This window comes from Triticum aestivum, chromosome 5A (assembly GCF_018294505.1).
Source record: "Triticum aestivum cultivar Chinese Spring chromosome 5A, IWGSC CS RefSeq v2.1, whole genome shotgun sequence".
Taxonomy (NCBI): Eukaryota; Viridiplantae; Streptophyta; class Magnoliopsida; order Poales; family Poaceae; genus Triticum; species Triticum aestivum.
Window position 1 is genome coordinate 368422325 of NC_057806.1, and position 9985 is coordinate 368432309.

The window sequence follows — 9985 nt, forward strand, 5'->3', positions numbered from 1 at the left end:
TTAAAGTATCTATTCACCCCCCTCCTCTAGGAGACATCCATAATCTTTCAGCAACCATCAACATGTCCCATATATTTTCCCTACCAAGAAAATGAACAATTCTTCCGCTTACAATACATAAAATATATGCTTTCAAGAATCCCCAGAAAGCCTCTCGAAGCATTGATCGATAACAACCGGGTTGTATTCTCATTTGGTTCTCTAAAGTACTCCGCGCCAAAACCCTTAACTATAGCTTTGCAAAAAATGTACAATTACTCAAGGCATATGAACTCACTAATTCGTACATACTGATGAACTAGATCGTCGGGAACTCCATATGCAAGCATCCGGAGCTAAAGTGCATTTCTGATAAGAGAAGAAGCCAGCCTTACCAATAACATCGTACTTGCATTTGGAGTAATCATCACAAACCATAACTCCCTTTCGAATACGGTTGACCAATGACTTCCCATCCATAAGCATCGTCGGAAAATTTAGGCGTTGAATAGTGAATTTGTGCGAAGAAAATAATCGTTGAATACCAGGACATGACTTCCAATATAACCCTCCAACACACATATTTGTTTCGTCCTCCAGAAGAAAAGCTCTTCTCCTTCCGTCGGCGTCGCCGCCGGTCTGTCCCATCTTCGATGACCTATAGGCCATGGAGGTGCGGAGGATCTCGGCCCCCCGTCGGCGGGAGGGACCCCGTTCTCCAGGGGCGGAGCCAGGATTTTGGTATAGGGGGGGCCAAGTCAAGTTCCTAAACTTTTCTAGACCAAAAAATAACAATCATCATACTGTAATATATGCTATGCGCTACAAAACATTGATACAATTGTATGAGTTCAAATTTGCCTTTACAATTGCCAATAAGATGACAAAAAATTAATAATTTCATTGAAAGAGAACTTACGCTTTGTAAAAAAATCAACGTTTATGATCATGCATAACCCAAGTAAGCCTCCAGTTTCACGATGTCCGGCATATCCTGATCATGAGTGTCAATTGGACCGGATTTGTGACTTGCACATCAGCCTCATTAACAATTTCAGTAGAGAACTTGAAGCAACTGGCTTAAAAAATAAATTAATGTTAACTGTGTTTGACACCGCTTTTCTCTTCATAGCTGCTTTGCCGTATAACAATTAGCTATATTGGATAAATTTGACATGGGGAAAGTTTGCATCACAAATAACTACTCATACAGGATAATTTGCATCACGGTCACACTAATTTTTAGGACATGTACATGATAGGAATTCTTCATAGAATAATAGCATTACAAATCAGACTACCAAAACATGTAAACTAGTAAAATCTGATGTATATATTCAACAATGATACAAGATGAGAATTGAGATTTGTAGATGAATGGCCTGATGTGCTGATGTGCTAAACCTAGTTTCCGTTGGTTGGAATCAAGCCTGCATCGCGTTGTCGCAGTTATGCCGTATGAATAGAGTTGGGAGCAGTAGGGCAGGGAAAAGAGGTGGCCGGGCGGGCGAGGGCACGGAACGGCGGCGACGAAGCCACGTACAGGTTTTTCTTATAAGCCTAATCCACGTACAGGCTAATCATGCGAGAACGCAAAGCCCAGAGAAACTATGGGACTAGAGCGAAACCTGGCCGCTAGTGTGGGCTTCACATGGGCCTTTTCTCTTTTTTACAAATTCACGCTGTGACATAGGGGGGGCCAGAAACGTATAAGTCTAAGGAATACGAGCGTTCGTATCGCTAATTACATAGTATCGTTCGACCATTAGGGGGGGCCAGGCCCCTGCTCGCCCCCCCTTGGCTCCGCCACTGCCGTTCTCTTTCTTCTTAGAGTCAGCGTCTTGGTTGGGGCTGTGTGGTGGCGGTGATGTCTCTTAGTAAGAATGATGTCTCCCACATTCTATCCCCATCCCGATGGTGTGTCTAGCATTATTGGAGGGCGTGTGAAGGTTTGTCTCTGTCGGATCTTGCGGATTTCGCTCGGTGCTAGTCTTCGGTGGATCTATTTGGATCCGATCTTCGTCAGTCTTCGTTTAAGTGTTTACAGGTTTGATCCTTCTGATCTACGACTTTCTTCATCGGCGATGGTTGCTATTCTGGTGCGTTGGTCCTATGAGGCCTTAGCACGGCGACTTCCTGATTATCTACTACAACAAAGTTTGTCCGGCTCCGATGAGGGAGAGGTGATGACGTCGGCGCGCCTTCGGCTCACTCCAATGCGTGTAGTCGTCGCTAGGTGGTCCATGGACACGGTTGTAATTTTTATTAACTATATTGTTCTTTGTACTGCTATGTTTAAAGATGAATAGATTAGAAGTTTCTCGTAGAAAAAACAAACCGTCCAACACAACAAGCGTACCTTTGGTACCACCTTCAACTTCCAATTCCATAGGAAAGCCCACAATTGTTCTTCTAACGATGAAGCTTCCAACATCGCTCCTTTCTTTAGAGCGACGACACCACAACTGTTCTTTAACTTCAATGCTTGATAGTTTACCCAAAGCACTTGTACATTTATAATAAGTTTGTCTACTAATGGAATACATGTGGTTATTTCAAAAAAAAAACACGTGTACATTTATTCATTATCATCACTTACCTATTCATTACTACTACACTTGTGATCTGAACGTCTCCCTTGTTCATGCCAACACAAACTGCTGATACCACATACGCAAACGAACAGTGCACGCGTACTACATCTACGCAGACAACCAACGACAACAATCCATCACGAGAATAATGGCAGTGGCACGGCCTTGATTGGCGTGACCATATTGAGAGACATCCTATACCGGTCCCGAACATCCACGTCGCACGGCTGCATCCCCTCTGGCAGCCTCCACTCAAACCTGTGCAGCAGGGACGCGAGGATGAGGGTCACAACCCTTGTCGCCATGGGCATACCAGGGCAGGCCCTTCTCCCCGCCCCGAACGGCATGAACTCGAACCGGTCTTTGCCCCGGAAGTCCATGTCCGCCCCGACGAACCTCTCCGGCATGAACTCCTCGGGCAGCGTCCACGTCGCCGGGTCGCGCATGACGGCCCACAGGTTGACGATCACCATGGCGCCCTTGGGCACCACGAAGCCCCCGACCTCCGCGCCTTCGACCATGGCCTGGTGCGGTATCAGGAGCGGGCTTGGCGGGTGTAGGCGCATGCTCTCCATCAGCACGGCCTGGAGATACGGCAGCCTGCTGATGTCGGATTCGTCGGGATACTGCTTTGCACCAACCACTCCCTGCAGCTCGGCGCGAACCTTTGACATGACGGCCGGGTGCCGAAGTAGCTCGGCCATCGTCCACTCCACGGTGAGAGCGTTTGTCTCTGTCCCTGCTATGAACAGATCCTGCAAAACACGCGACATTTTTCTGGTTAGCTCGGATTTCTCATTTGTGTCCACTTCCTCGGATCTTCAAAGATCAGTTTATTCTTCAGTTCAGAAGTCAAGCATACCAAAAGAAAGGACTTGATTGTCTGAATGCTGAGCTGATCCACCGAGTGAAGCTGGAGTAGCACATCCAAGAAATCCCCCTGCCTTTCACCTCCGGCCTTCATACGACGCTCAATAATCGGGTCAAAGAAGTCAAAGAACCTCCTCAGATGCTCGACGGTACTGCGGCGGCGGCCCTGCAAGTCAAGAACAGAGAGCACGGGAAAGAGGTCCGACATGTTCGGCTTGATGAGCTCCATGAGGAGGTCGTTGGTCAGCGTCTCGAGACCCTGCGCCCGGTCTGAGCTCAGGTCGCCCACCTCCTCGGAAAACAGCACGCTGGAGACGATGTTGAACAGCCCGGAGAGCACGACGCGGCCGACCTCCACGGTCTCCCCGGCATGGCCGCGGATGCAGCCCACCAGGCCCCTCACCTTCTCCTCCCGCACCGCGCGCGCCGCGTCGAGGGCGTGCGCCGAGAACAGGTGGTTGGTGCACACGGCGCGGAGGCGCTTCCACAGCGGGCTGCTGGACGGCAGCCATATGATGGAGTGCTCGTGGTTGCCCAGCGCGCGCGCGGCGTCGGCGACGGACCGCGCCGCCAGGAGGTGGTCGTACTTCTGCAGCACGTCGCGGGCGCACGCGGCGGACGAGGCCACGACGGCGGTGGTGGCGCCGAGCTTGATGGATATGATGGGGCCGTGCACCCCGGCGAGCCTGGTAAGGGCCTGGTGCAGATCGCCTTGGATGTCAAAGATGTTGCCGAGGAGAGGGATCGGCGTCGGGCCCGGCGGCAGCCGCGAACTCTTACTGCCTACAAGGAAGAGTTTGTAGAGGACACAAGAGGCGAGTGAAACGTACACAAGCCATAGCATGTACGAAGCTTCCATTTTCGCTTGCTACAAGTTCACGATGCGATGGGCTGTTGGCGCAATTGATTGAACGCAGTACGACTTATATACATGGAGCAACTGCGATAGTAAAATCTATATGGTGGGTTTCTTCGATTTTTTCATCCATCCAGAAGTAGATAGTAAACCATGTAAAAAAACAGAAGTAGATTGTAATTACCCACCTTGCTAGTTATAAGAGCATCTCCAACAGCCGTGCAACACGCGGTGTGCTAAAAAGTACTTTGCAGCACGTCCATCATCTGATTTAGCGCGGCGGGCAACGCTGGCTTCAGCAGACGCGATAAAATTTAGCGCGCGTAGCTCCAGCGGCCGTGCTAAAATGCAGCGCGTGCTATCACACGGACATTGCATACATATTTAAAAAAAAATGATACATAGATATTTTACATAGTTCCATAGTATAGATAGATAAAACTACGATGCAACGACATAAAAAACGACTAGATAGTGCAACTACAAGCTACTCCCAGTCGTCCTAATCATCATCATTATCATCCTCGCTGGTCTGTTCCGGGGTATCGAGCCACATGTCCTCCCAACAATGATCATTATTCGTAAAGATCGACTGCCCACTTGCTTCAACGATATCGCACTGCGATAACGCCAGGGCCTTCCGCCGACGCCTGTTCAACCGATCCGCGCGGCGCTTTGCCGTCCTCTCTGCCCGGTAGGCTTGCTTGTTGGCGACGTCCTTCAGGTGGCGCCGGCGCTACTCCGCCATGCCTCGCTCGTCCTCCTCGACGATGAGGAGACGGCGCTGCCGCCGAGTGTGCTCCGCACGGTCCTGGTCCGTGATAAGACGAGGCGAAGGGGCGACGTCCTGCGCCTGCTGGCGCGTGTGGACGTCCTGAAAGTTTATCTGCGCGCGCGGCCTATCTAGGCGCCACGCCGCCACGTCGTACGTGCAGGCAGCCTTGTGCACAGTCTCGAAGGTGCCGAGGCCGAGCCGAACGTCGCCGGACCGAATCTCGGCGTAGTACCAGCCGTTGGGGCGCTGGCGGACGCCGCGGTAGCCTGACGCTCCTCGGCGGCGCGGCGGCATGGTGGCGCGTCGGTGGGGGGTTCTGCAGCAGCTAGAAAGCAAAGGGAGCTACGAGAAAGTGGAGAAGAGCGTGCGTGGCAATGTGGATTGCCGCGTGGCAAGTGCCGCAATTTATAGGTGCGCCAAATGTACTGCGCAAGCTGCCGTCTTTTCTCGCGCGCGCTAGTTTCCCGCCACCGCTGGAGCGCGCGAAAACATCCCACGCGCGCTAAAAAAATCAGTTTACCGCGCGCGCACATATTTTGGCGCGGTTGTTGGAGATGCTCTTAGTTGCACCCGAAGTTGATAATAATTACCCACCCACATAAGTCACAAAAATCACGCATTTATTTTCTCGTAGGTCGTTTCATTGCACACAATGTTTTGTAGTCATCTTTTTTTTTTCATTGGTTGTTTGTGTTACATATTAGACTAAGAGAAGAAATTGCACAATAAGGACTCGAACAATGATCGTGTTAAAGGAGCCCGCATGCACGAGCCAAGTCATGTAGCCAATGTTGTTACAGAAATAAAGAACGGTATCCTTTTGATGGTTAAGCGAGTTTTCTACATCAAAAAACTTAGGGTATCTCTAAGGGAGACCCTCAAACCTTCAGTATATGTCCGATCGAATAGTTTCATTCACTTTTGCAATTTAATGCGGACCCGCATCAATTCGCAAAGTGGCCTGGACGTCCATTTTTCGGCAAAATAGAGACAAATATGGGGAAGCTATACCGGATTTCGGACATTCACTTGACCAACCAAAGACTCCGTGTGGTCCTTCTGTCTTCTTTTTCTTTTTTTTGATCTGGTCCTCCTGTCTTCTCTATCTGCACATACATGGTCCCCCTCTCCTCTCTCTCCTCTCAACCGGACACCACACTATAATATCCCACCACATGCATGGTCCCACCTACTTTCTGTCCTCCCAACCGGATACTTTGTGAATAGCATTGAATGGCTCTCTCCCGCATCATGTCCGCGGACCACCTCTGGACATAAAAACATACATTTATCGAAGGTATTTGTGAGTCTACGTTGGAGATGCCCTTAGAAGCCATAGATCGATCATGTAAATATGTCGATGGCATGTAATCCTCGACCTTTTGCCTGCACTGCGCAGTAGCCCTGCTGGGCTATTTTGGGGCTTCATCGGACTGGTCAATGCTGGGCTAAAATGAATTTTTTTTTGCTATCATGGAGAATCGAACTGTCACGACCACCTTCAGTTTACGATGACGGTTCAACCAGTTCAACTAGCTTTTGATAGTGATAACGATAGAGGTCCACTACTGTAGAATGCTGCTAACGCGACACTACAATCAGAGACCCTTTGACGAAACTGTGTGCGATGCATTAATCGCAAACGATGATGTAAAAAATCGTCAAAAAAGATGCAAAATGTTTGCGATGGCGGGTACATCAAACACGGTTCAGATTTTACTTCTATGTGCGATGCTGGCATACGGTTGTTCCAGACAAACTATTTGCGATTATACAGAACAACAAAAACGGGCAACCATATCAATGTGTATGCGATATACAACATACAATTCGCTCCGATGAACTGTTTGTTATTAGAGAAAGCAACAGAAACGGTCAGCCAGATCAAGATGTGTGTGATATACGGCATACGGTTCACTTAAATGAACTGTTTTCGATTATGTAAGAGAACATAAACGGTTCAACTTAACAAAATGTGTGTGATACGCGACAAACAGGCCCGAAGGTTAATTTGAGAACAAGTACACAGAGGTTAATTTGACATACATGACTTATAAGTTTCACAGAAATCATATCACTTTTTTTGGAAAACATTTGATTGCGTTGAATGTATATAGTGCACCGTCCTATTAGTTGAATTGACCTCGAGGTCCATGTTTTGAAAACATGTCATAAAGTAACGGGATAGACCTTCATTCAAGCCGATCAACATGTGTTCAAAAAACAAAAATTATCAAAAAGTAACGAGATAGACCTTCTTCAAGCCAATCAACATGTGTTAAAAAACAAAAAATGTCAAAAATTAAAAAACAAGGACCTCAAGGTTAATTCAACTAATATGATGATCACTATATACATTCAACGCAATTAAATGTTTACAGTGATCCATCAAATTAGTTAATTTAACATCGAGCCCACTTTCCATCCGGTCACCCATCTGATGACTACTCAAGCCTCAACACACTTAACTTGGGAGTTCTGATAGATGAGCTATCGATAAGGAAGCTGGTCCTTGCTTCTGTAGGATCCCTCTTTGCATCCTTTATTGCGCACCCGGATGGCCGACTGTTGCCGCCCAATGGTCAATGCCACATCCCCCGCGAATGTAGAAGTTTCCCTCCATTGGATAAGTGGCAAACGGTTAATCCAGAAGAACTGTTTGCGATGATGCAGAACAACAAAAACAGGCAACCAGATGAGGGTGTGTGCGATATAGGGCATACATTTCACTAGGATGAACTGTGTGTGATTAGGCAACACAATGGAAATGGTTCAACTGAACAAGATGTGTGTGATACGCGGCAAACAGGTCCGTAATCAGAAATGTGTGTGAAGACCAATAATAACACAGATGATTGCTGCTAATAAGCCGTGTGATTTTCTCTGTCTACAGAAGAATAACATGTGTGTGTATGTGTGTGTATGTGTATGTGTGTGTGTGCGCATATATATATATAAGGAGAGAGAGAGAGAGAGAGGCACTATTCTAATCTTGTGATTAGAATAACTATTTGGATCACAGCGCCCTATATAGGGGCGATTGGATGTTCCTGATATCCCAACAAGCCCACCCCCGATTGGTACAAAGGGAAAAAAAGAAAAATCCCACCCCACCCGCTCCCCACGATCTCTTCCCCAAATCTCCCCCGATTCCGCATCTGCCTTCCCTCCCTCGCCCGCGCCGTCGCCGGCCGTGACCTCCAATCATGTCGCCGCCAGGCCCGACGCCCAACCGTGACGTGGCAAAGGCCCGACCTCCCATCGCGCCTCCATGCCCGACCTCCCTATGCCACCGCTCCCCGCTACCCTAACTCTCTGCGCGCCGCCCCCTGCTACCCCAAGCTCTCTGCGCTGCCGCCCTGGCCCTACCTCTGGCACCGACCTCCAGCGCCGCCGCCGCCCCAACCTCTGGCGCCTCTGCCGCCCCAACATCCGATGACATCTCTCCCCCGCCCCAACCTCCGGCGTCCCCTCGCCCATGGCAGCGGCTGCGTCCATGGCGAAGCTTTCCGGCTTCGCGCGCCGCCATCACCCTCCGCGAGGTCTGCTCCAGCCGCGTTCTGGACCACGTCATCCAGAGGTAACCGGCCCGCTGAAACCCTACCCCTTCCCGCATTTGATACCAATTTCTCCATGGAAGTTCAGTATTCTGTAGGGCTGAGGACGTTGGGTATGTCTCACCCACCGAGGTGTAGGAGCAGTCCGTCCATGATGCAGCCTCCTCTCGGTGGGGCTCCGCCGCAGCATCGCCCAAAACTGTTCAATGCCGCCTCCTTGGGCCGTTCAAGGACACATCCCCAGGTCGTTCAACGGTATTTTTTGTGCTTCTCAAACTTCGCCCAGCCTCCAAGCGGCCTCTGCATAGCTCATCATAGCCTCTGCATTTCCATGCTCCAATGCCAACTTGTGATGCCTGCATTTTTGTCCTACAAAAAAAGAAGTGCTCAAATTTAGCAATTACTTGCAGCAGTTCAATTTATGTTGGGGAAGAAGAAAAAACGACAATAGGTTGCAGATGTTGTGTTTTGTGATTTTTGCGGGCTTGCAGCAATTTAGAGGTGGGTTCAAAGAAAGAAATTGTACCCAGATTACATGAATCATGCAATATACATTGAACAAAACTAGGTTGGCAAAAATGCTTTGTCTTGTTTGATGATAAAAAAATGTTTCAGAAAAATGCGTGAACTTCCCTCCAGTCTGGTGTGACCTTCCATCTACTCTGTCGCGACCTTCCCTCCCCGGTGCCGGGATGCTCCTCTGTTGGGGAACGTAGCAATAATTCAAAATTTTCCAACGTGTCACCAAGATCAATCTATGGAGTCATATAGCAACGAGGGAGGAGTGGATCTACATACCCTTGTAGATCGCGCGCGGAAGCGTTCAAGAGAACGGGGTTGATGGAGTCGTACTCGTCATGATCCAAATCACCGATGATCCTAGCGCCGAACGGACGGCACCTCCGCGTTCAACACACGTACGGAGCAGCGACGTCTCCTCCTTCTTGATCCAGCAAGGGGGAGGAGAGGTTGAGGAAGATGGCTCCAGCAGCAGCACGACGACGTGGTGGTGATGGAGCTGCAGTACTCCGGCAGGGCTTCGCTAAGCTCTATGGAGGAGGAGGAGGTGTTGGAGAGGGAGAGGGAGGCACCAAGGCATAGGATCAGAGGCCCTCCTTCCCCCACTATATATAGGGAGCCTAGGGAGGGGGCGCCGGCCCTAGGAGATGCAATCTCCTAGGGGGGCAGCGGCCAAGGGAGGAGTCCCTCCTCCCCAAGGCACCTAGCGGGTGCCTTCCCCCTTTGGGACTCTTCCCCTAGGGTTTTCCCACCCTAGGCGCATGAGCCCTAGAGGGAAGTGGCGCCCCAGCCCACTTTGGGCTGGATCCCTTCCCACTTCAGCCCGTGGGGCCCT

The 9985-nt window shown here is 49.7% G+C and overlaps 1 protein-coding gene across 1 annotated transcript; it reads right to left on the reverse strand.

Annotated features, from left to right (window-relative positions):
* Positions 1 to 2471: 2471 nt before the first annotated feature.
* LOC123106939 (cytochrome P450 76M5) lies at positions 2472 to 4320 on the reverse strand. The gene is made up of 2 exons (XM_044528968.1): positions 3436 to 4320; positions 2472 to 3328 (listed from the first exon to the last, which is right to left on the reverse strand). The coding sequence occupies exons 1-2, from the start codon at positions 4300 to 4302 to the stop codon at positions 2711 to 2713; spliced, it is 1485 nt and encodes a 494-aa protein (XP_044384903.1). The 5' UTR covers positions 4303 to 4320; the 3' UTR covers positions 2472 to 2710.
* Between the last annotated feature and the right edge of the window lie 5665 nt (positions 4321 to 9985).